General features: G+C 43.4%; 1 protein-coding gene across 1 annotated transcript; it reads left to right on the top strand.

Moving 5' to 3' along the window:
- The first annotated feature begins 1,858 nt into the window (after window positions 1-1,858).
- On the top strand, window positions 1,859-24,695 carry LOC115207431 (sodium-coupled monocarboxylate transporter 1). Its single transcript, XM_029774500.1, has 15 exons — window positions 1,859-3,137; window positions 4,294-4,359; window positions 4,616-4,667; window positions 5,735-5,802; window positions 9,116-9,270; window positions 9,371-9,511; window positions 9,619-9,748; window positions 9,948-10,036; window positions 11,837-11,949; window positions 12,164-12,231; window positions 12,327-12,413; window positions 12,632-12,825; window positions 16,141-16,250; window positions 16,641-16,726; window positions 23,810-24,695. The coding sequence occupies exons 1-15, from the start codon at window positions 2,781-2,783 to the stop codon at window positions 23,930-23,932; spliced, it is 1,839 nt and encodes a 612-aa protein (XP_029630360.1). The 5' UTR covers window positions 1,859-2,780; the 3' UTR covers window positions 23,933-24,695.
- The last annotated feature ends 3,045 nt before the right edge of the window (window positions 24,696-27,740 follow it).

Genomic DNA, 27,740 nt, shown 5'->3' on the forward strand with positions numbered 1-27,740 from the left:
TATTTTGGTTGAAATTACTTACTATAAAACCCATTTTAAAAAATGGTGCTTGCGCTTGCTTGAAAAAAATGTGCCAATGTGTGCAGGAGCGAACAGCTTCTTCAGCTGTTCATTGAGCGCGTGCAATACGTTTAGGCCTAAGATTAGTAAGCCTACTGAGTTTAGATAAAATTATAGCGTTCAGTTTGTAAAGTTCTACGAACTGTGATATGTTATGAAGTCTGGTATAGACTCAAATTTAGCAGGTTTTCATAATGAATCTTGTTCTGGAGGAAGCTCTGCAGAGTGGTCACTAGCTGGTACAGCCACAAAGTCATCAAATCGGATTTGAAACCTAACCTTCACCACACTGCCACTGGAGCCATGTCCCAGTGAGACACAGGTGCCAGCCCACGTAGAAACTGAAAAGTCAGAGCCTTTTTTGGTAAACAGTGTTGTAAATCCTGTATTGACTTGTGCCTGCTTTGTCTACATGATGCTTGAATGGTGTATGTAGACCATGTAGAGCTATCACAGCCTGACTGGGAGCACCAAGGCAACGTGACATTCAGCAAATTGGAACACTATAAGACTAGTGGCAATTAAACAATAAATGGAACAAATTGTTCAGTGTTCCTCAGCAATAGGCTCAAAGCCAATGAATGTTCAGTTCCTTACTTAATCTGAACACCTAGTCATGACTGATTAAAGTAAATCTTGTAGTCAGAAGTACCCACTTGGCAAAAACTGGTTGAATCAACGTTGTTTCCACCTCATTTCGACCAAATCAATGTGGAAAATTATGAATTTTGTCTTTTTTTCAACCAACCTTTAACCTAAATCCAATGACAGGGTGACATTTTTGGTTGATTTCACATTGAATTCACATTAGTTGACAACTCAACCAAATGTAAATCACAACGACACTATCTAGAACCTAAAAGGGTTATTCGTCTGTCTCCAGAGGAGAACCCTTTGGAGAACCCTTTTTGTTTCCAGGTAGAACTCTTTTGGTTGAAGGTAGAACCCTTTTCACAGAGGGTTCTACATGGAACCCAGAATGGTTCTACCTGGAACCAAAAAGAGTTCTCCTATGGGGACAGCCGAAGAGAGAAAAACATTCCAAAGGGTTCTAAGTGAGTAGAAGTTGAACTGACGTGTGGCCAGTTTTCAGATGTCAAGTCTTCCTGTTCTATCAGGCTTATTTTCATCTGAAATCTTTCAAATTATACCAAATATTCTTGTCTGTCCCAATGTCCAAATGCGATGTTGGCTTTCTCCTTGTTTTCTTTTTACATAATCTTAAATAAACTTAACCCAACTGTAAAATCTACGTGCTTGATTGGCATGTAGTAAGCTCTCGATGCTGCCTTCCAGAACATATAATAATCTACTGCAACGATGGGAACAGATATCCAGCCGTCCAACAGTTTTACACCAATCCTGGATGGCCCCTTATCTCCAAGTGTTTTCATTTGAAGTTAATGATTGTAGAGAGGATTATCTCTGTCTCTCATATTCGTGTAAGGTTGTAACTGAGAGGACTTTTTTTTGATGGTGCCCTATCCAACATTTCACACTAAAACAAATGTTACTGAAATGAATGCAATCTCTGGATAGGAGCATTACAGTTTGAGTCCTTGAGTGATTCAGTATCCATATGTTCCTAAAAACTGGACATTGTCTTCTCTTTCTACAAGTGCTTATATCTATATGTACTAGAATTGTTTTTCCAACGTACTGACTCGTGCAATGGGATGGAATGGCTTATTTATGGCTGACCTATGACTATGTTTTATGGCTGATCTATGACTGCATTATTTTTCTCAAATTGACTTTGCTTCTCTGGAAAGTCTAATCAGTCAAATGTTGAGCAATCTGGTCTTGGAGTCCATAAGTACTGGAGGATTTCTTGTTGCAGAACCTTTTTCATGCTTTGAAAGTCACAACAGTGTCAGGCTGACCATACATGGTGTTATACCACTAGAACTATACCAACCGTTCTATTAATTGGTAGATCGGAAGGCGGGCCAAACACACTTCACCAAGTCAGATATAAGGATCATTCCGTTTTAGAATCTTGGTAGGCAGTGCAGTGAATTCTGTATATTTTGTCCTTGGGTGATGATTAACTAAAGGTGTGTTTATGGTTAGCCGACACCAAGAGTGTGTCCTTCCATGCTTTTGTTAGGATAAGGGGACTACACAAGGAAGTCTTGCTAAACAGGAGGATGCATTTCTAGTAATTCTCAACTTTATTCAACCTCAACAAGTACGGAAGACTTAACAAATAGGAATATTGGACATTTGTTGTTGGAATTCTAGGACATTTGTATAAGGATGTTTCTTTCAATTGTGGATGTCTATTGTAAGTGTCAAAGAACTGCAATAATCCCAACATTTTATCTGGATTAATACATTTCTGAGGTGCTTATCTAGTTGACTGAGAATTTATTTGCTATTGTTTTATTTTCTTGGAATACTGAAAAAAGGTTGGCCTCAATTTGAACAAAATTGATTTATTTTGACATTCTTGATAAAATCAAACATTCCTTTTCTACTTAGTGAAAGTTAAATATCAATGCTACACCTGTTCTGTAATTCACATACAATTTATCTGATTAAATTGTAAATAGGAAAAATAGTGTGCATTGGAAAGAAATTAAATTAAACATTAGCAACATTGCCTAACATTCAACCTGTAAGATCTAAGTGGCGACCAGTGGGTGAAAGTGGTTAGATAGTGAAGATTAGATAAGTGTTGGTCTCTGCCGGAGGGATCTCTTCTGTACTCATTAACCATGACGACAGGTACAGGGGGCCCAGTGGCCTCGTTCTCTGTGTGGGACTATGTGGTGTTTGTGGGCACAGTCCTGGGGGCGGCCGGCATCGGCCTGTTCCAAGCCATCCGGGGCCGCAAGAACACTAGCAGCGATGAGTTCCTGCTGGGGGGCCGTCAGATGACAGCGGTGCCCGTCGCCATGTCCCTCACTGCCAGCTTCATGTCTGGCATCACCGTGATCGGCACTCCAGCAGAGGCCTATCGGTTTGGGGCGGCCTTCTGGATATTTGGCATCTCCTATGCCATCATGTCCATCATCACCGCTGAAATCTTCGTCCCTCTCTTCTACCGCCTGGGCATTACCAGCACTTACGAGGTACTGTAAGATATATCAGGCTGGGTCAGACCCACCTGGGTCAAATACATATACAGTATGTCAAATACATTAAAACATTTGAGGTGCAAATAGCTTGATGATTCCTTTGGGTCCATTGTATCAGTCAAACAGCAAGTGCAAGCAAGGTGGATTGAGATAAAGGTATAGAGGAATGAATTAAGATGAATCAGCTAGGGGGGTGAAGATGAGAGGGTTTGCTCTAAAATGTCCAGCAGTTGTATTTTTTTACCCCAATTGGTAGTTACGGTCTTGTCCCATCGCTGCAACTCCCATACGGACTCGGGAGAGGCGAAGGTCGAGAGCCGTGCGTCCTCCGAAACACCCCGCCAAGCCGCACTGTTTCTTGACACAATGCATGCTTAACCCGGAAGCCAGCCGCACCAATGTGTCGGAGGAAACACCGTACACCTGGCGACTGTGTCAGCGTCCATGCGTCCGGCCCACCACAGGAGTCGCTAGAGCGTGATGGGACAAGGACATCCCGGCCAGCCAAACCCTCCCTTAACCCGGACGACGCTGGGCCAATTGTGTGTCGCCTCATGGGTCTCCCGGTCACGGCCGGTTGCGACACAGCTCGGTATCGAACCAGGATCTGTAGTAATTCAGTGCCTTAGACCGCTGCGCCACTCAGGAGGCCCCCAGCAGTTGTAATGTAACTAATAATTAGTCAGTGATCCGTGAAAACAATCTAATCCAGGAGGGGTGCCAAGATGTTACATCTGTTACATTCAGCATCTGAGGACTTTACCTCCTAAAAATATGTGACTAGTTGCCATTAAAGTAATTACAGGTATTTAATTAGTTTTGTGCACCAAGCAACCATTTAGCAGGTTGGGATTTATTGTTATGAGTCATGTACTGGAGGCAGCTCTGCAGGGTATTCACTGGCTGGCATTGACACAAAGACATCAAATCTGATTTAAATCTAACAATTACCTTAACCACTCTGCTAACCTTATGCCTAATGCTAACCTTAAATTAAGATTAAAAAAAGCGAATAGACCTGCAGATAGACAGACTACTGAAAAGTCTATGAATCTTTCTTCATCATCACTTCCTGACTAGGAAAAAAGATTTACAAGTGTAAAAAGCCAATGAAATCAGGCCAGGTTTGAAATGTTTATTTTCTCTCTAGTATCTGGAGATGCGTTTCAACAAGTTGATTCGGGTGATCGGGACCACCATGTACATCATACAAACGGTAAATATTCAGTTAACATCATGAAAATGGGGCAAAAGGGTAGATCTTAACGAAGCTAATGTTTTCCAAAGGATATGGTGGAAACAACAATCTCAATAATGCAATAACTACAAAAAACTGCAAAATCTGTCCTTGTCCTTTTTTCCACTGCCTGATTTCAGGAAGCCATCTGGGCATCTAAGGTAAACATTCCGCTTTATGAATGTGCATCAAGCATATGTTTACATCCACCAACTAATGTCTGATTTGGTTTCAGGCCCTGTACACTGGTATGGTCATCTACGCCCCAGCTCTTGCTCTCAATCAAAGTAAGTCATATGCAAAGTATCTCTGTAATGTCCCTTAAATGAATCAAAATAATATTATTATCTGAGTGATGACAGAAGGTCAATCTCTGGACCAAACTGATGATACATTTTTAGCTAATTAAATTGGTCTGTGATCTGCCAGTAAAGGTATTGTCTAATTGCTTATCAGTTGATGCAGCACGAAAGAGGATATGCAGATGTCGTTACGCTAAGTGATAATATCACAGAGAATTCATATGTATCTATACTGAACAAAAATATAAACGCAACATGCAACAATTTCAAAGATTTTACTGAGTTACAGTTCATAAGGAAAACAGTCTATTGAAATAAATTCATTAGGCCTTAATCTATGGATTTGACATGACTGAGAATACTGATATGCATCTGTTGGTCACAGATACCTTAAAAAGAATGGGCCTCCCATCGATAAAATGCAATTGTGTTCATTGTCCGTAGCTTATGACTGCCCATACCATAACCCCATCACCACCATGGGGCACACTGTTCACGATGTTGACAATAGTGAACCGCTCACCCATACAACGCAACACACGTGGTCTGTGGTTGTGAGGCCGGTTGGATGTAGAGCCAAATTCTCTAAAATGATGTTGAAGGCGGCTTATGGTAGAGAAATTAACATTAAATTCTCTGGCAACAGCTCTGGTGGACATTCCTGCAGCCACCTTACCAATTGCACACTCCCTCATCTGTGGCATTGTGTTGTGTGACAAAACTGCACTTAGAGTGGCCTTTTATTGCCCCCAGCACAAGGTGTACCTATGTAATGATCATGCTGTTTAATCAGCTTCTTGATATGCTACACCTGTCAGGTGGATGTATTATCTTGGCAAAGAACAAAATGCTCACTAACAGGGATGTAAACTAATTTGTGGAGAGCTTTTCGTGCATATTGAACATTTTTGGGAGCTTTTATTTCAGCTCATGAAAGATGTGACCAACACTTTACATGTTGCGTTTATCTATTTGTTTCAACTCATGGAAACAGTTGTAGAGTATTATTTGGAAAAGCTGTGTAAATGGGTCTATACTTGTGTGTGTTTCAGTCACAGGGCTGAACCTCTGGGGAGTGCTGGTGGCCACTGGGGTGGTGTGCATCATCTACTGCACTCTGGTCAGTGGCTCATCTGATCTCACTCACCAATCAGCAATCAACTCCTTCACGCTATGACAATACACATTTTAAAATTGAATATTTTTTAGGATCCCAATTAGCTGACACCATAACGTCAGCTAATCTTTCTCGGGTCCAACACAGAGCTTAAAATATATTACAAACAATTACATTTACAATAAGAAATTACCAACATTTAACAAGTAGACATTAAATCAAATCAAATTGTATTGTCACATGCGCCGAATACAACCTTATGCTTACTTAGAAGCCCTGAAATGCTTACTTACAAGCCCTTAGCCAATAAGGCAGTTCAAGAAATAGAGTTAAGAAAATATTTACTAAATAAACTAATGTAAACATTTTTAATAAAATCCAAAAGTAACAAAATAAAATAACATAATAATAACGAGGCTATATACAGGGGGTACCGAGTCAATGCGCGGGGGTACAGGTTAGTCGAGGTAATTTGTAAAGTGACTATGCCTAGATAATAAACAGCGAATAGCAGCAGTGTAAAAACAAAGGGAGGGGTCAATGTAAATAGTCCAGGTGGCTATTTGATTAATTGTCTTATGGCTTGGGGGTAGAAGCTGTTATTAAGGAGCCTTTGGTCCTAGACTTGGTGCTCCAGTACCGCTTACCATGCAGTAGCAGAGAAAATAGTCTATGACTTGGGTGACTGGAGTCTTGACAATGTTTTGAGCCTTCCTCTGACACCGCCTAGTATATAGGTCCCGGACGTCAGGAAACTTGGCCATACTAGGCAGTGATGCAACCGGTCAGGATGCTCTCGATGGTGCAGCTGTAGAACTTTTTGAGGATATGGGGAACCATGCCAAATTGTTTCAGTCTGCTGAGGGGGAAAAGGTGTCGCCTTGCCTGTCTTTGGACCATGAAAGTTTGTTGTTGATGTGGACACCAAGGAACTTGAAACTCTCGACCCACTCCACTACAGCCCCGTTGATGTTAATGCGGGCCTGTTCGGCCCTCCTTTTCCTAAAGTCCACGACCAGCTCCTTTGTCTTGCTCATATTGAGGGAGAGGTTGTTTTCCTGGCACCACAATGCCAGGTCTTTGACCTCCTCCCAATAGGCTGTCTCATCATTGTCGTTGATCAGGCCTACCACTGTTGTGTCGTCAACAAACTTAATGATGGTGTTGGAGTCGCGCTTGGCCACACAGTTGTGGGTTGTGGGTGATCAGGGACTATGCATGCACCCCGAGGGGCCCCAGTGTTGAGGATCAGTGTGGCAGATGTGCTGTTGTCTACCCTTACCACCTGGGGGTGGCCCGTTAGGAAGTCCAGGATCCAGTTGCAGAGGGAGGTGTTTAGTAACAGGGTCCTTAGCTTAGTGATGAGCTTTGAGGGTACAATGGTGTTGAACGCTGAGCTGTAGTCAAGGAACAGTATTCTCACATAGGTGGTCATTTTGTCCAGGTGGGGAAGGGCAGTGTGGAGTGCGATTGAGATTGCGTCATCTATGGATCTGTTTCGAGTGGGACTAGGGTGTTGATGTGAGCCATGACCAGCCTTTCAAAGCACTTCATGGCTACCAACGTGAGTGCTACGGGGCGGTAATCATTTAGGCAGGTTACCTTTGCTATCTTGGGAACAGGGACTATGATGGTCTGTTTGAAACATGTAGATGTTACAGACTCGGTCAGGGAGAGGATGAAAGTGTCAGTGAATACACTTGCCAGTTGGTCCGTGCATGCTTTGAGTACACGTCCTGGTAATCCGTCTGGCCCCATGGCTTTGTGAATGTTGACCTGTTTAAAGATCTTGCTCACATTGGCTACAGAGAGCGTTATCACACAGTCGTCCGGAACAGCTGGTGTTCTCTTACATGCTTCAGTGTTGCATGCCTCGAAGCGAGCATACAGCATTTATCTCATCTGGTAGGCTCGCATCACTGGGCAGCTCACATCTGGGTTTCCCTTTGTAGTCCGTAATAGTTTGCCAGCCTTGCCACATCCGACGAGCGTCAGAGCCGGTGTAGTAGGATTCAATCTTAGTCCTGTATTGACACTTTGCCTGTTTCATGTTTCATGTGAGGGCATAGCAGGATTTCTTATAAGTGTCCGGATTAGTGTCCTGCTCCTTGAAAGTGGCAGCTCTAGCCTTTAGCTCTGTGCGAATGTTGTCTGTAATCCATGGCTTCTGGTTGGGATATGTACGTACGGTCACTGTGGGGTTGACGTTGTCGATGCACTTATTGATGAAGCTGAGGTGGTATACTCCTCAATGTCATTGGATGAATCCTGGAACATATTCCAGTCTATGCTATCATATGTGACATGCTGGTAGAAATGAGGTAAAACGGATTTTAGTTTGCATGCATTAAAGTCCCCGGCCACTAGGAGCGTCACTTCTGGATGAGCATTTTCTTGTTTGCTTATGGCCTTATACGGCTCGTGGTCTTAGTGCCAGCATCGGTTTGTGGTAGTAAATAGATGGCTACGAATAATATAGATGAGAACTCTCTTGGTAGATCGTGTGGTTTACAGCTTATCATGAGGTACTCTACCTCAGTCGAGCAATACCTCGAGACTTCTTTAATATTAGAAATTGCACAACAGCAGTTACTGACAAATAGACACACACCCCCGCCCCTCATCTTACCAGACATATCTGCTCTGTCCTGCTGATGCAGGGTGTAATGATTCATAGGTGCGCGTAATAATGAATGCCAGCTGTGCGTAATGATGAATCCCAGGACCGGTGGTTAGTACTCTGGTGACGTCATACGCCGGAGGGGAGGAGCAGGAGCAGATGTGACAAAGGGAGAAGCCAGCCAGCTCTATATTTTAACCATGTCTCTGTGAAACAAAAGATATTACAGTGTTTATTGTCCCGTTGGTAAGACAGTCTTAATCGTAGATCGTACAGTTTGTTTTCCAATGATTACACATTGGCCAATAATAGGGTAGTGGTGGTAGTGGTAGTTTACCTACTCGTCGGCTAATTCTTACAAGGCACCCCGCCCTCCTCCCCCCATTTTCTCTGTCTTTTCTTCACGCGGATGACAGGGATTTGGGCCTTGTCTCGAAAAAGCAGTATATCCTTCTCTTCGGACTCATTACAGAAAAAATTATTTGCCCAGGGCCAGGAGTTTTTCCTGACCCCATGACATGTTCATGCAGGGAAAATTCTCAGCCCCAGTTATGGGAAAAGGGTCCAGTTTTTTCCTGGTCAGGTCACAGGGTCAGGGAACACACTTTAACCTACACATGAACAAACCTCTTTGGTGCACATGAAGTTGCAGCATACCTTCCTTCCCCTGACTCCATGTTGCATTGTGGTTCTCAGGGAGGTCTGAAGGCGGTCATATGGACAGACGTGTTCCAGATGGTGATCATGTTAGCAGGCTTCGTGGCCGTCATCGCCAGGGGGGCTGTCATCCAGGGAGGTCTGGGGAAAATCTGGGATGACTGCTACCAAGGAGGCAGGCTCAACCTTTTTGAGTAAGTAAAATGTCCACACGTCATGCAGGGATTAATTACCACCACAGTATGACTCCTCATAGTTAGCTGAGCATTTTCACTTTAATACCTTCTAATGCAGTTTTGATCCAGACCCTTTGAAGCGTCACACGTTCTGGACAATCGTGGTTGGTGGCAGTGTGATGTGGGCGTCCATCTACTCCATCAACCAGTCCCAGGTGCAGCGTTACATCTCCTGCAAAACCCTAACTCAAGCCAAACTGTGAGTGGCACTCCTACCTTCCACAGTCATAACATACAGGAAAAGCTGTGATTGAAGAATAGCAATATGAGTGTTTGTTCCATGTCGGCTTTCTTTAAAATCCTCAGGTCACTGTATGTGAATATGATTGGTCTCTGGGTGACTGTGAGCTTAGCAGTGTTCTCCGGCCTCACCATGTACTCCATTTACAAGAACTGTGATCCACTCACTAATGGTGATGTAGGGGCACTTGATCAGGTCAGTAAATGTAAGACAGCTATGGCTCTTACACAGGCATGGACAGTGCTGCACGATAGCAGTGTTATTGAATGTTAGTGGGTGGGTGCTTATATTGTCCTATTTCACACATGTACAAGTGTGTATTAATATGTATGTGTGAATTGGACAGGACTGTGTGTGGGATTAATAGTGTGTGTTGTGTGTGTGTGTAAACAAGCTGCTTCCATACCTGGTAATGGACATCCTGGCAGCCTATCCTGGAGTCCCTGGGTTGTTTGTTGCGGCAGCATACAGTGGTACACTGAGGTGAGTATTCTCCAGCGGAACTCAAATAGAGAAGGTCCGCTGACACAAATCTTCCAGGTGGAAAAGATCGGGATAGATATAGTCACTTATCAGCATAGTAACAAACCCCTACCTCGCAACCCCTCCCCGTTCTGGATCCGGAACCAGACCGCGGTCCGCTTATTCCGTATGGCTGGTATACACTAACAAATGCATGCAATTTTTCCACTACTTTTACAACTAACCTACTGTCGTGTCTTTGGGCATCATTAACTTGAAGACATGTTTATCAAATAACTCTCTGTAATTATTATTACGCGATTAACTGATTAATCGTGTAACTGTAATTAACTAGGAGGTCATGGCACCAAGGAAAATATTCAGATTACACAGTTATAATTTTCCTAATATAACTGTCAGATATTATAACATTATATATTATATTATAAGATCTGATCTATTATCTTCTTGTTTTAATGATGTGTTATTACCTCACGTCCAGTCTCATTCCAAACGTCGTAAATTGTTGTTATCTGCACGAACCCAGTCTTCACTTAGTCATCCATACATCAATTGTCTTAAAATCATTTATTTACTAAACTAGGTAATTCACAGAAAGCATACAAAACAGTAGGTATCGTTACAAAGCAATGGTAGAGGAATGTGCCCTAGTGGGCTAAGCTGGCATGGCGGCTTGTTAAACAAAGGGTGATAAAGGGCAGCTGAGGAGGCACAACAGAGTTGATAAATATTAACAATTTATATGCTAATCCTTTGCACATGAACGCTCACTCATTCGGAAACAATTGCAATCAATATATATATTTACGCTCAGTGCGTCGTCGTGATCTTTGTTGGAGAGTTTCGTCCTCTCTCTCTCTCTCTCTCTCTCTCTCGGTTAGAATGGATCTTTCAAAGCGACATTCATTAATGTCGTTATAGAATGGATGTTTTGTCGATCTTTGCGTTCAATGATACTGAATTTCTAGCTGCAGACTAGTAATTAATATCAAAGACTTGTAATTATTCTGTCGGTATCGATAGTCTAAAAGTTTAACCACGTGGTATGGTTAAAGTTCAGTAGAGGAATGCATGGTCAAACCTTGGCTCTCTCTTCTCGAGGTAAGCTGGTCTGAAGAAAGACATTCTGGGTGGGGGTTCATATACTGAACGTAGAAAAGGCTGTCACATGACGCCTTGTCCTGTCTGTGTCCCTGGGGGCGTGCCGGTGACTTAGTTAAGCTTTGAACAGAAATACAATTCTCTCACATTAACATCAGTACATAGCATCTCAACATATTCCAAATAGGTTTATCCTTATTCATTAATTGTATACAGCCATTTAGACGTAAGTCTCATAGCTGAGGCTATTATATAAACATTATTATGGTAATATGGCAATCTTGTCTCTCATGAGTTCCATAAAATTGTACCAAGCGGACCAGTTCGTAGCTGGATTCTTCACCGATCTTTTATACCTTCTTCAGAACATAAATGTCATTCGGTTCCCCCGTCCTGTGAGTTGGAAGAATTCCTTTGTCTCTCCATGAAACCACCCTGTCTCAAAACTGTGGCCTGTGAGGCAGGACATTCCCTTTGGAATTTACGACCGCCTTCTGACCACAGCAGCCTGGGTGTAGGAGACAGGGAGATGGTGCAGAAGTAGGGGGATGGTAGAGGGGGAGGGGGTCAACTGTGCTCGCTGTACTCAAAGAGGGCAAAGTCATGACACTACCAATGAATGTTTTAAACCATGAGTTCCCTGCAGACAAAGGGCAATTCCTCCTCTTTCTCTTTGCCTCATCATTGCATCTGTTTCAGTACTGTGTCCTCCAGCATCAATGCGCTGGTGGCTGTCACTGTGGAGGACTTCATCAGGCCAGTGTACAAAAACCTGACAGATAAACAGGTGACCTGGATGAACATGGGCCTCAGTGAGTTTCACACAAAACACTGTGTATAAGACTAACACAATTATATCTGGGTTCATTCAAATAGTAATGTCACACAAATAAAGGTCAGTTTGACATTTGCTGAGGTATGTACATTATATGTCAATACTTTGCATGGAAAAATACTTTGCATGGAAATATATTTATAATCATGAAATGTGTATGGAATATTTAATTACCTTTGCACCTATTCCAGGTGTTTTCTTCGGATTTTTGTGCATTGGGATGGCTGCAATAGCTTCACTGATGGGGAGCATTCTGCAGGTAGGAAAACTATAATCAGAAGTGACTCCGTAACGCCACCTGCTGTCTGGTAGTTGTCACCTCTACTTTATGTCTCTAACGTTGTCTCTTTTCAGGCAGCCCTGTCCATATTTGGAATGATCAGTGGCCCTCTACTTGGGCTTTACCTCTTAGGCATGTTCTGGCGCACAGCAAACTCAACAGTAGGTATCCCACATCTTATTCATATCACTTTCATTATTCATACTTAAAGAATGATTTACTAATTTACTCAAAGATATATTACTAACCAGTAACCCTATACATGTTCTGACATACAAAGATTTTGGTTGTTGAATACAAAACAACGTTAGACAATATGACATAGAAATGTAATGTATCTTTATGGGTGACACTGAGACGGCTTCCTTGTGCATTGCAGGGGGGACTCACAGGGCTGATTGTGGGCCTTGTTATTACCCTGTGGGTGGGGATTGGAGCTCAGATATACCCACCCTTAGCTGATAAAACCAACCCCCTGCCAATCAGTGTGGCAGGCTGTAACCGCACACAGGACCTGAACTACACCACCCTTGCCCCATGGACCAGTGCAGTAACACTGACCCCTCTGCCTGAGTGAGTTACTCGAGGTCACTTTATAATCACTGTCTTCAAAGTCACCCTATTCCACATATAGTGCACAATTTTATTCCAGAGTCCTATGGTGCTTATAGCGAACTATGGGTTAGCAGCCTTGTTGAACCAGCCTGATCTTGCGAGCTCATTCTGTTTCACTGAATGAAAACGTCAATGCAGCGCTCAGTCTGGTTTCACAAGATGGTGCCGACAGATAGGGCAGCTCTGCTTCTACCTACTAAGCAACTTCGTATTATTTTTTTTTGTGTGTTATTTCTTACATTATTATCCCAGGAAATGTTTTGTATTATTACATACACCCGAAATAACTTTTGAATATCAGAGTGGCGGTAACTCACCAGCATTACGACCGGGAATACGACTTTCCCGAATTGGATTCTTTGTTCGTACCCCCCAGGGCAAATTAATTGATTCCAGAGGCTGATCCAAAACACAGCCGACGAGAAGAGGTATTCGGAGTGGACTTCTAGGCAAACTCAGGAGGCGCGCACACCATCCACCGCATCCGTGTATATTACTCTCTAATGTTCAGTCTCTGGACAATAAATTAGACGAGCTCAGGGTTCTCAGCTAGCTGTGTTCTCAGTATATCGCATCAACAGGATTAAAGAACTCTCCGGGAAGAAGAAAGGCGAGGGTGTATGTTTCATGAGTAACCACTAATGGTGTAATTGTAACAACATACAGAAACTCAAGTCCTTTTGTTCACCCAACCTAGAATACCTCACAATCAAATGCCGACCGTATTACCTCCCAAGAGAATTCTCTTCGGTTATAGTCACAGCCGTGTATATTCCCCCTCAAGCTGACACCACGACGGCCCTCAAAGAACTTCACTGGACATTACGCAAACTGGAAACCACATAACCTGAGGCCGCATTTATTGTAGCTTGGGATTTTAACAAAGCAAATTTGAGGAAAACACTACCGAAGTTCTATCAACACATTGACTGTAGTACTCGTGCTGCTAAAACACTCGACCACTGCTACTCCAGCTTCCGGGATGCCTACAAGGCCCTCCCCTGCCCTCCCTTCTGCAAATCTGATAATGACTCCATTTTTCTCCTCCCTTCCTATTAGCAGAAACTCAAATAGGAAGTAAGGGTGCTAAGGATTATTCAATGCTGGTCTGACAAATCAGAATCAACGTTTCAAAATTGCTTTGATCATCCGGACTGGGATATGTTCCGGGTAGCCTCAGAGAATAACATTGACGAATATACTGATATGGTGACTGAGTTTATCAGGAAGTGTATAGGAGATGGTGTACCCACTGTGACTATTACAACCTACATTAACCAGAAACCGTGCATAGATGGCAGCAAAACTGAAAGCGCGAACCACCGCATTTAACCATGGCAAGGTGATTGGGAATATGGCAGAATACAAACTGTGTAGTTATTCCCTTTGTAAGGCAATCAAACAGTCAAAACATCAGTATAGAGTCAAAGTGGAGTCGCAATTCAATGGCTCAGACACGAGACGGATGTGGCAGGGTCTACAGACAACCACGGACTACAAAGGGAAAACCAGCCACATCACGGACACCGATGTCTTGCTTCCGGACAAGCTAAACACCTTCTTCGCCCGCTTTGAGGATAACACAGTGACACCGACGTGGACCGCTATCAAGGACTGTGGGCTCTCCTTCTCTGTGGCCGAAGTGAGTAAGAGATTTATGCGTGTTAGCCCTCGCAAGGCTGCCGGCCTAGACCAGCTGGCTTGAGTGTTTGAGGACATATTCAATCTCTCCCTATCCCAGTCTGCTGTCCCCACTTGCTTCAAGATGTCCACCATTGTTCCTGTTCCCAAAAAAGCAAAGGTAACTGAACTAAATGACTATCTCCCTGTAGCACTCACTTCTCTCATCATGAAGTTCTGAGAGGCTAGTTAAGGATCATATCACCTCTACCTTACCTGACACCGTAGACCCACTTCAATTTGCTTATCACCCCAATAGATCCACAGATGATGCAATCGCCATCGCACTGCACACTGCCCTATTCCATCTGGACAAGAGAAATACCTATGAAAGAATGCTGTTCATTGACTATATCTCAGCATTCAACACCATAGTACCCTCCAAGCTCATCATTAAGCTTGGGGCCCTGGGTCTGAACCCCACACTCTGCAACTGGGTCCTGGACTTCCTGATGGGCCGCCCCCAGGTGGTGAAGGTAGGAAACAACACCTCTTCACTGATGCTCAACACAGGGGCCCCACACGGGTGCATGCTCAGCCTCCTCCTGTATTCCCTGTTCACTCATGACTGCGTGGCCACGCACCCCTCCAACTCAATCATCAAGTTTGCAGACGAGACAACAGTAGTAGGCCTGATTACCAGGAAAATAACCTCTCACTCAATGTCGACAAAACAAAGGAGCCGATCGTGGACTTCAGGAAAAAGCAGAGGGAGCCACGCCCCTATCCAAATCAACGGGACGCAGTGGAGCAGGTGAAAAGCTTCAAGTCCCTCGGCGTACACCACTGACGAACTGAAATGGTCCACCCACACAGACAGTGTGGTGAAGAAGGCGCAACAGTGCCTCTTCATCCTCAGGAGGCTGAAGACATTTGGCTTGACACCTAAAACACTCACAAACTTTTATAGATTCACAATTGAGAGCATCCTGTTCGGCTGTATCACCGCCTGGTATGGCAACTTCCCAACGCATCACCGTGGGCAAACTACCTGTCCTCCAGTACACCTACAGCACTCGATGTCACAGGAAGGCCAAAAAGATAATCAAGGACAACAACCACCCAAGCCACTGCCTGTTAACCCCGCTCTCATCCAGAAGGCGAGGTCAGTACAGGTGCATCAAAGCTGGGACCGGGAGACTGAAAAACAGCTTCTAACTCAAAGCCATCAGACTGTTAAATAGCCATCACTAGGCGTCTTCCACCCGGTTACGTAACCCTGCACCTTAGACGCTGCTGTCCCATATACATAGACTTGAAATCACTGGCCACTTTTAATGGAACACTAGTCACTCTAATAATGTTTACATATTTTTGCTTTACTCATCTCATATCTATATACTGTATTCTATTCTACTGTATTTTAGTCTATGCCATTCTGACATTGCTCGTCCTAATATCGTCCTGTCATTCTTATACTTTTAGGTTCTGTGTATTGTTAGATATTACTGCACTGTTGGAGCTAGAAACACAAACATTTTGCTACACCCGCAATAACATCTGCTAAACGTGTATGTGACAAATAAGATTTGATTTGACAAGGCTACTGTGTTAGTGGAGGCTCAGGTATGACTCTTCATCTTGTTGTTACAGTGACCGTCCGGCTCTGGCAGACTCATGGTACTCCCTGTCCTACTTGTACTTCTGTCTTCTGGGCACTTTGGTGACTGTGATCGTGGGCTTGGTGGTAAGCGCTATCACAGGTGAGGCTACCTCCAACCCTAACAGCATATTGCATGATATAAATTATTTTTGACTGCATGACCTGACCAGGACAAACTTTACATTTGACATTTACGCCATTTAGCAAACACTCTTATCCAGAGCCACTTACAGGAGCTATAAGGGTTAAGTGCCTTGCTCAAGGGCACAGACAGATTTTTCAACTAGTCAGCTCGGGATTCAAACCAGCAACCTTTTGGTTACTGGCCCAAAGCTCTTAACCACTAAGCTCTTAACTCTGGGGCTAGTTGTTCCTGGTCAGGTCTGTTAAAGGAAAAATTCCTGGCACTAGGCATAATGACTTTGGCTGGTTCAAATTAATATTTTATGCAGTTAGTTAAGCATGGCGTCTCCCTGTGTTGTCTGTCCAGGTGGCTGCAAGCAGGAGAAGCTAAGCTCAGATCTCTTTGTAAGGAGAAGTGATCTATTCTGCGCTGGCTGTGGCAAGGACTCAGAGGTAAAGCTTCTCACCCCACCTCTCACCCCACCTCTCTCTCTCTCTCTCTCTCTCTCATTGTCAAAGTATACATATAGAAAAAAATATATATTATATATATTTAAAATATATATATTTATATATAAATAAATGGTGGGACCAACAGCAATAATAATAGTAGTAGTGGACATGGGATTACCATTAACAACAACTACAACAACAATGTTAATCAGAACAACAATACATTAAAGCGATGGTAGTAGACCAGTGTCAACATGACTGAGAAGACGCATGACATGGTATGAAAGACAAAACAAAACAAGATGGGAAATATTATCGACATTATCGACAGTCCCTCAGGTTGTGGCAGGAGGACACATATTTGGCTGCCAAAAGTGCACATTTTGGCTTTTCACCCAATAAATATTTGATTTTTTCTTCATCTTTTATAGTTTCCAATTCTTTGTATTGAATTATAATTTTGGGAAAGAAATATTGTCTTAGGTATGAGTATTTGTCACAGTGTAATAGGAAATGCAGCTCTGTCTTTACCTCTCCCCTGGAGCAGAGTGAGCACAGCCTGTCCTCTCTGGGCAGCCAGGTTTGTCTGTGACGACCAGTCTCTATAGCCAGACTGTACCTAGTCAGTGTTTTCCTCAGTTTTCTATCAGTCACAGTGGTCAGATAGTCTGCCACCAAGTACTGTCTGTTTAGAGCCAAATAGCATTGTTTACTTTGATTTTTTGTTGTGTCTTTCCAATAGGTGATATATTTTTATCTTTGTTTTGTGATGATTTGGTTGGGCCAGATTTTCCGAGTGCTGTCCTGAGGCTCTATGGGGTTGGTTTGGGTTTGTGAACTGAGCCTCAGAACCAGCTGGCTGAGGGGACTCTTCTCTGGTTTCATCTCTTGACATTGTAGAGCTGTGTGATGGAATGTTTTGGGGTCACTTGTTTTTAGATGATTGTAAAATTTGATGGCTCTTTTTTCTATTCGAATGAGGAGGGGGTATTGGCCCAATTCTGCTCTACATGCGTTATTTGGAGTTTTTCTAAGCACTTGCAATACAGTCTTGCAAAACTCTGCATGCAGTATTTCAATTGGATGTTTGTCCCATTTGGTGAATTCATTATTAGAGAGTGGACCCCATATTTCACTGCCATATAGAGCAATTGGTTCTATAACCGATTGGAAAATTTTTAGCCAGATTGTAATTGTAATTTCAATTTTAATGTTCCTTTTAATGGCATAGAATGCTCTTGCTTTGTCTCTCAGCTCATTCACAGCCATGTGAAAGCTACCTGTGTTGCTGATAATTAGTCCTAGATATGTGTCGTTTTTAGTGTGTTCTAATAGAACTGTGTCCAAATAGAATTTATATTTGTCATCCTGATTTCCGGACATTTTTTGGAATATCATTATATATATATATTTTTAGGTTAACTGTCAGAGCCCAGGTCTGACAGAACCTGTGAAGACGATCTAGGTGCTGCTGTAACCCCTCTTTAGTGGGAGACAGCAGCACTAGGTCATCTGCGTACAGCAGACACTTGATTTCAGTGTTGTGTAGGGTGATACCAGGTGCTTCCGATTCTTCTAATGTTTTTGCCAATTCATTAATGTAGATGTTAAATAGTGTTGGACTTATTGGGCAGCCCTGTTTCACTCCCCGTCCCTGAGAGAAGAAGTATGTTTGCTTGTTGCCAATTTTAACTGCATTTTAACTGTACATTGATTTAATAACATCATATGTTTTCCCTCCAATACCACTTTCTATTAGTTTATAAAAAAGACCTTCGTGGCAAATTGTATCAAATGCTTTCTTGAAATCTACAAAACACGAGTAGATTTTGCCTTTGTTTTGGTTTACTTGTTTGTCAATTAGAGTGTGGAGGGTGTAAATGTGGTCTGTTGTACGATAATTTTTTTAGAAATCCAATCTGGCTTCTGCTCAGGACGTTGTGTTCGTCAAGGAAATGGTGTTGTCTGCTATTTATAATACTGCAGAGAATTTTCCCTAAGTTGCTGTTAACGCAAATTCCTCTGTAATTATTTGGGTCAAATTTGTCTCCATTTTTATAGATTGGTGTGATCAATCCCTGGTTCCAAATATCGGGGAAAATACCTGCAGTGAGGATAATGTTGAAGAGTTTGAGTATAGCCAATTTGAATTTGTGGTCTGTATATTTGATCATTTCATTTAAAATACCATCAGCACCACAGGCCTTTTTGGGTTGGAGAGTGCGTTGTTTTTCCAATAATTCTTCTTCTGTAATTGGGGTATCCACAGGATTCGGATAGTCTTTGACTGCTGATTCAAGGATTTGTAATTTGTCTTGTATATCTTTTTGTTCTGGGCTCTTTGTTATATCGCTGTAGAGGTTTGCAAAGTGATTTCTCCACATATCCCCATTTTGGATAGCCAATTCCTCCTGATGAGGTTTGTTTAATTTATTCCAATTATTATTCTATGGATTCCTCAATTACATCCAGCTGTTTTCTAATGTGCTTTTCCTTTTTTGTTCTTAAGGTGTGTTTGTATTGCTTCAGTGTTTCCCCATATTGAAGGTGTATATTTTTGTTGTCTGGTTCTCTGTGTTTTTGATTAGATATATTTCTCAATTACTTTCTTAGATTTTTGCATTCATTATCAAACAATTTTTCATTTTCTGTTACTTCTGGTTTGCTCTTATGCTTCTTTAGATAAGCCAAGGAGGCTAATTTGTCAAATATAAAGTTTATGTTCCAAATGGCCAAATTTACACCTTCGTTGCTGATGGAGAATGTTAAGGCTAAAAAGTTGTCCAGGAGAGATTGTATTTTTTGGCTACTAATTGCTTTTTGGTAGATGTCTGTACTGTTTGCACTCCATCTATAGGCCTGTTTAGTACCATGTAATTTATTGGGCCGTGATGCTTCATGGTTGGCTTCCGCTCTTCTCAGATACACTGTGATTTTACTGTGGTCTGAGAGAGGTGTTAGTGGGCTGACTGTGAAGGCCCTGAGAGACTCTGGGTTTAGGTCAGTGAGGAAGTAGTCTACAGTGCTGCTGCCAAGGGATGAGCTGTAGGTGTACCTACCAAAAGAGTCCCCTCTCAGCCTACCATTGACTATGTACAGACCCAGTGTTCGACAGAGCTTCACGAGCTGTACTCCATTTTTGTTTTTCACTTTGTCATAGTTGTTTCTGTGGGGGTATGTGGGAGGGAAAGGTTGTTGCTTCCTGGTAGGTGTTTATCCCCATGACTGTTAATAATGTCTGGTTCTTCTGCCGTTCTAGCATTCAGGTCTCCACAGACCAGTACGTTGCCTTGAGCCTGAAAGTGACTAATTTCCCCCTCTTGAATGGAGAAACTCTCTTTGTTGAACTAGGGTGACTCTGAGGGGGGAATGTATGTGGCACAGAGGAAGACGTTTTTATCTGTCAAGATAGCCTCCTTGTTGATTTTTAACCAGATAAAGAAATCTCCTGTTTTGATCAATTTGATTGAATGAATTAGTTCAGATTTATACCATATTAGCATTCCCCCTGAGTCTCTGCCCTGTCCTGAGTCTCTGCCCTGTCCTGAGTCTCTGCCCTGTCCTGAGTCTCTGCCCTGTCCTGAGTCTCTGCCCTGTCCTGAGTCTCTGCCCTGTCCTGAGTCTCTGCCCTGTCTGATTCCTTTTAATTTGGTGGATGGTAGGAATATCTCCCTATAACCTAGTGGACAGCCAGTGGAAACATCACCTCTGCACCATGTTTCCTGTAGTACTACAATATCAACATCATCAATTTATTTCAGGAAGACTGGGTTTCTACTTTTTAGCCCAAAAGCTGAGGACTTCAACCCTTGTAAATTCCAACATGCAATGTAAAAAGATTTCATAACTTTTTTTCTTTACCTTCAAAATGAGACAAACACTCACAATCCAACAAGAACTATTAAAATATTTTTTTTTTTTCAATTGAAGTCATCTTTTATTATGCAAATGTGATTTGTTTATCATTTAAGATAGCATTTGTGTTATGCCACTTGGGTGGGTGTAGTGTGAGGATGGTGGAGTTCTTGTGCTCATCTTACCATGACCCTCGGCCTATCACGTGAGCATAGTAGACTCAGCATTTGTTTAATGTCACTCATTTCGTTGGTGGGGGCTAGACCAGTTGCTCCTCTCACAGCCTGTGCGTAGCTCTGCCTGCTGGGCTGTGGCTCCTCCAAGTGTGGGTCTGCGGTGGGGGGCAGGGGGGTGGGAGGCCTCGTCTGGGTGGCTCTGAAGCTGGGCTGGGGTGGTCTGTGCTGCGCTGGCTGTGGTGGGCATTGAGGTTGGTGGTGCTGTGGTCGTGGCTGGGGGTTCAAGGGTGCTGGTCCGGGGTGTTGTCTCGGTGATCTCGGTGGGGTGGAGATTGCTCCGCTGTTCCTGGGTGGAGAGGTCGGGCTGCAGTTTAAAGCGACATCCTTGAGAGTCTTGGCAAGGATGGGGACTGTCTCCCTGTACAGGTGCACATGGTCATAGAGACAGTCCAGATCGAGGGTGGGATGGTGGGCCAGGTGTACATTGGGTCGCAGGGCACAGTCCCGGGAGAGGCTGGCGTTTATTCTTTGGATTGTGGCAGGGTGGAAGTCCTTCCTCTGTAGAAGGGTTGACACCACGATTCTTGAGTGGGGAAGATTGCGGAGGCCTTCTCAAACACTCCCAGTAGTGAAGTCGCCACCCTCTCCTGCTGAGCACGCAGGTCGTTGCTTCCGGTGTGTATGATTATGTGGCTTGGCGACCCGAGATGGGCCATATCAAGCAGCTCCATGGCACTCTGCGTTGTTGGGCACCAGACCTTTATCGTTTTGTGTCCAGGGAAAAGTTTATTCTCCTGAACAAACTTCCCATTTGAGTCCATTAACAGGACGATGTCAGACAGTGTTTCTTCTGGACTGGAGGGGGCAGAGGGGGGGGGGGGGGGGCTGGTGGATGTTGGAGCAGGGGTGTGGCTGGTCTGTGCCGGTGCCGCTGTCAGTGGGAGGCTGTTCTGTGGGCTGGGGAGGAGGGGTGCAGCAGGCAGGGCTGGGGAAGCCTGGCTGGTTGAGCTGGGCTCCTCTGCTGTGTGAGGGCAGGTCATAGAGTGGTGATCTAGCTGCTCCTGCAGCCTGTCCTCTGTCCTCTTTCTCTCCTGCAGCCTGTCCTCTGTTCTCTTTCTCTCCTGCAGCCTGTCCTCTGTTCTCTTTCTCTCCTGCAGCCTGTCCTCTGTTCTCTTTCTCTCCTGCAGCCTGTCCTCTGTTCTCTTTCTCTCCTGCAGCCTGTCCTCTGTTCTCTTTCTCTCCTGCAGCCTGTCCTCTGTTCTCTTTCTCTCCTGCAGCCTGTCCTCTGTTCTCTTTCTCTCCTGCAGCCTGTCCTCTGTTCTCTTTCTCTCCTGCAGCTACTCTCTTAGTGAGGTCAGATCGCTATTACTGCTCTGCCTGTCTTTTTGGAGCTCTCTCACCTCCTTTGTTAGATCAGCCAGCTCTCTCTTGAGTCCGTCTCTCTCTTGCTGAACCTCTTTCAGCTGTGTTGCAAGGCTTCTGTCCTGCTCTGTCCGCACCTTGGTTAGGAGCTCCTCTAAGATGTGGATGTCTGGTTGCTGTTTGCTCACACTCTCCCTGAGCAGGACCACCTCCCCCTCCAGTTTGGTGAACTCCTCCCTCATGGCAGCCATGGTGGTGAGGAGGGCCTGAGCCTGCTCTGCACTGAGGGGGTTGCTCTCCTCCTGGGGCGTGTCCTCCACTATGGTGGGAAGAGAGGTGCTGGATGTGCCTTTTTGGGTGGGGATAGTAGGGGTGAGGGTGGTGCTGGTGGAGTTTGTCTTGTGGAAGGGCAAGTCACTGATGGTGTCCTTCTCGCTCGCCGCTCTCTCCTTAATGGTCTGAAAGTCTGTTTCAAACAGCCTAATCTTACCTTGCACCATGACAGTCCCAGTCTTGAAGAGGTTGATTGTTATCATGGTGCTGTCAGGGTCGTCTGTCTCTTTGATTTTCAGCTTCCACCCATTACAGATTCCCTCTTTCTTTATGGATGGGCAGTGACAGCACACTGTTGAGCGCCATGCATTTGGCTGGTCAGTGAGGAAGATGAGATTACTCACATGGGACAAGATTTTACCTACCAATTGGGGAGGAAAAGGGGTAAAAAATAAAAATTGGAAACAGGGATGAAGGGACTACCTGAATGTAACGCTAATTTTGTTAATTAGTCTTCCCTGTGGCTCAGTTGGTAGAGCATGGTGTTTGCAATGCCAGGGTTGTGGGTTTGATTCCCACGGGGGGCCAGTACAAAAAATAATAATAATAATAATAAATGAAATGTATGGATTCACTACTGTAAGTCGCTCTGGATAAGAGTGTCTGCTAAATGACTAAAATGTAAAAAAATGTCACATCACTGTTTTTGTAGAGGTCTGCAAAAAGGGTTTCTGGCCTCCCCTTTAGTAGTGTCTGTTTAAAAGCTTTCCTCGTTGTGTCATTTTTGGCCTCTGGAGGGTAGGGAATGGATTCAGCGCTGAAGGGGAGTGGGGACATGATGCCTGTGGGCTCTGCTACTACAGCTGCTGCTCTGTTCTGCTGCCCCGTTGCCATAGCAACCGGTGTGTTTGTCTGCTGCTGTTGCTAGCTAGCGCTAATTTAGTTCAAAAACCAGCAAAAAGAGTGACAGATCTTCACACCAAAAAACAGAAGATATGTTTAAAGTTAGTCCGTGCTCCTTTTTGGTTTACTCACTCAGTTTGGTTGTTTGATGTAGTTGTATTAACACCCCTTGCTAGGTTTGTTCTAGCTCGTTTCTTCTGGCTAGCTTGCTAGCCTGCTGGCTAGGTCTTTGTTGTGTAGCTAGCTAGCTAGAGTCAAAACTTCTTAACTTGAGGTGCAAAGTTACTTTTTTTCTATTCTGAATGCATAGACTTGTTGTTCATCACTTCTTGTCTGGAATTATTTTTCGATTAGAGTGTTTATCTCATTCTAAAAACAAAAAAATATGAATATATCAGGAGCTCATGTTGAGCATGACTCTCTCTCTCTCTCATACCGTAGGCCTACAGCTGTATTAAATGTTCTGTGTCTGTGTTAACTGGCTCCCGGTGTGGTCTTTGTGTGTCTTCTGCAGGCATCAGAACCAGAGATAAATGAAAAGGCTGGGTCAAAGCTGAAGGGATCAAACAACGCTGGATTCCAAGACCCTCAGTTTAACATTGTGGAGAAGGATGTGGAGAAGGTCACTAAAATGTGATGCTGCCACCAAGCTAAATGCACTCTGTCAACTGGAGTGCTCCAAGAGAATGATTTTTCCTCTCACCTTTCCATTCTAGTTTTATTGTAACGAAATTCATTACTAAGAGAAGGAACCCCAAGTGTGTAATAATGCAGGTTGATCCAGTTGATCAACTAGCTAGCTCATGTATGTTAGGCTAACCAGCTATCTAAATCTTATAGTTATCATAGCCAGATTACTTGCCCAGGTGCCTCGACACCCAGGGGGCCTCCATTGATTTTGTGGAGTCATTAAAGTATCATATGAACATGCATAAGACATGGCAAAATGTGTAGAATTGCAGGAAATGAGCTTTAAAACTGTTAAATGTTCTCTAAACCAACAAGAGGGGTGTGAACAGTTTAGGATCCCATGTGTTGTGAGGTGGTTTGTTACTATCCCAATAAATTACAATATCCATCCAGCCACCTAGGAAATGTGTGTGGCCAGACCTTCCCAAATAGTAGTTGAGCATCCCTGACCTAGACCATGGAAGGGTACTGCAATGTAAAGCAATATTTTAATGTATACAGCACTTGTTGTAAGGTAGGACTTTTCAACCATGTGTTAAGATAAAACAATATATAATAATGTGAATCTAACTTATTTGTCAGTACAAATAAGCATATGCAGTTCATATGTAATCATATTTATTTTGTGTTTACAGCACTTTAGGCTGATATGAGACATTTTACAGTATGTAATATTAATTTTGTGGATATAAAGATTGTGCTGAAATGCATATCTGTTTGCTTGCTTGATTTATCTGCGATTGTTCTTTTGGGAATTTTTTTATATTGTCAAGTTTTCATAAACAAGGCAATGAGCTAGACAAGGCAAATGCACACTTATTATCACGTCTGTCTGAAGAATGGGACCAAACTACTAACAATATGCATATCCTAGCTTCTGAGTTTGAGTAGGAGGCTGTTTAACTTGTTATGGATAGGGGGCGGTATTTTCACGGCCGGATAAAAAACGTACCCGATTTAATCTGATTATTACTCCTGCCCAGAAACTAGAATATGCATATAATTATTAGCTCTGGATAGAAAACACTCCAAAGTTTCTAAATCTGTTTGAATGGTGTCTGTGAGTATAACATAACTCATTTGGCAGGCCAAAACCTGAGAAGATTCCAAACAGGAAGCACCCTCTGACCATTTATTGGCCTTCTTGATCATCTCTATACAAAACAGGGGATCTCTGGTATAACGTGACATTTTCTAACGCTCCCATAGGCTCTCAGAAGGCGCCAGAACGTTGAATGATGACTTTGCAGGCCATGGCCGAAAAACAGTAGCGCATTTGGATAGTAGTTGATCTGAGAACAATGAGACTGGGGCGCGCGTGCACAAGAAGACTCCATGGTTTCAAAAATTGATTTTAAACAGCGTTTGACATGCTTCGAAGTACGGTAATGGAATATTTTGAATTCTTTTGTCACGAAACGCGCTGGGCGTCACCCTTCGTTACCCTTCGGATAGTGTCTTGAACGCACAACAAAACGGCGCTATTTGGATATAACTATGAATTATTTGGAACCAAACCAACATTTGTTATTGAAGTAGAAGTCCTGGGAGTGCATTCTGACGAAGAACAGCAAAGGTAATCCAATTTTTCTTATAGTAAATCTGAGTTTGGTGAGTACCAAACTTGGTGGGTGTCAAAATAGCTAGCCATGATGGCCGGACTATCTACTCAGAAAATTGCAAAATGTACTTTCACCAAAAAGCTATTTTAAAATCGGACACCGCCATTGCATAAAGGAGTTCTGTATCTATAATTCTTAAAATAATTGTTATGTTTTTTGTGAACGTTTATCGTGAGTAATTTAGTAAATTCACCGGAAGTTTGCGGGGGGTATGCTAGTTCTGAACGTCACATGCTAATGTAAAAAGCTGGTTTTTGATATAAATATGAACTTGATTGAACAAAACATGCATGTATTGTATAACATAATATCCTAGGAGTGTCATCTGATGAAGATCATCAAAGGTTAGTGCTGCATTTAGCTGTGGTTTTGGTTTTTGTGACATTATATGCTAGCTTGAAAAATGGGTGTCTGATTATTTCTGGCTGGGTACTCTGCTGACATAATCTAATGTTTTGCTTTCGCTGTAAAGCCTTTTTGAAATCGGACAGTGTGGTTAGATAAAGGAGAGTCTTGTCTTTAAAATGGTGTAAAATAGTCATATGTTTGAAAAATTGACGTTTTCGGATTTTCAAGGACTTTGTATTTCGCGCCACGCCCATCATTGGATATTGGAGCAGGTGTTCCGCTAGCGGAACGTCTAGATGTAAGAGTTAATATGGGCACATTTTTTCCAAAATTGTCAATACTGCCCCCTATCCCTAAAGGGCTGTAAGGGGTTGACTCCATCTAATCCAGAAGTTCTGTGCGTCGATGAATCCACGTACGTCCACCGAATCTGTTACCTTTCATCTGAACTATCTGTTGCGATCGGGAGAGCGGGCCATCAGTTATTGTTTATAGTTAATACCGCAGAGCGCGGCTTGGAGCGCACGCTTCAAACCTATTATGTAATGTAAATGGTCAATGATCACGGCCCTACAGATCATCACAGACCAATTATGCCATCGATATATGGTTAATATGGAATGAAATTACATGTACATACGAAGACAAACTTGAAAGGGTGAAATATGAAATGTCATTGTTTGCTGAACTGATCAATTCTGATATCAAACTAATGGGGAGTATCGATTGAATAACCGATCACTGATTTAATTATTTGTATTATTCTTCTCATGATTATGATGAATAGTTACGAGCCTAAATGACTCAAGGATGGTTCCTTATTGAACTGAATTTCTGAATTACCTCATTATGTTAATAATGAATGATTGTTATGATTTGATCTTTGATTATGAATTTGATTGGATACATGTTATTCTGTTTCCTTTGTTATGCAGCACAGACTTCCTTTATGATTAAAGGAATTCCTGCCTCAGTCTCATCCATTCCTCTGTCACCTGACCCGTGACCACCTGTTCACCTTCACTGTCAGTCATCCTACCTGTCCAGCTACCCACACAGATTCCACTAGTCTTCAATGGTTCTTCGAGCCGGATGAAGACTGAACCAAAGACAGGTGAAAAGGAAAGGGAGGAGAGGGAAGAATTGGTTATCTTAAGGATTGTGTGGTGGCGTTTCCCACATCAAAGGGCAAGCCCACCAGAGCTCAAAGTGGCGATGGATCAACTGTACGTTTCAGCCATCAACCATCCCCTCTGAGCCAAGGACCAGAAACTGCTTTGGGATGGGAAAGTGGTCTACAGGAAGAACCCATGGAGGAGGTAACTCCCACAGCACAGGTCAACCAGCTTCCTGAGGCAGGCTCCGCTCACCCCTTAAGTAATGGGAAATCATCACTCTACATGGAGTGAGAGTTCGACCAGTGGATACCCCTTTGGAAGTGGCCATGGCAGCCGCCATTCACTAGCCCTCAGTGATTCACAGACCGCTGTCCTACGAGAGAGGATGAAACTACTAGCGTTGGAGGAAATTGAGCGTCAGATTGAGGAGGAACGACAGGCTGATGAACAGTGTCACCTATTGGATGTGCAGGCCCGTAGAGCGCTACAGGAACGGGAATTCAATGCCAAGGAGCTGGCACAGCAGCGACGGCACCGTCAAGCCAGCAGGGAATTGGAGGAGGCACGGATGGTCTCATCCTTCCTGGAGAGGAACAAACAGCCAACATGGAGCACGGGGGACAAGCCACTCCGCCAATGCCCTCTATGCCAATGACACAAGTTAGCA

The sequence above is a fragment of the Salmo trutta genome, chromosome 14 (assembly GCF_901001165.1).
Source record: "Salmo trutta chromosome 14, fSalTru1.1, whole genome shotgun sequence".
NCBI classification, from domain to species: Eukaryota; Metazoa; Chordata; class Actinopteri; order Salmoniformes; family Salmonidae; genus Salmo; species Salmo trutta.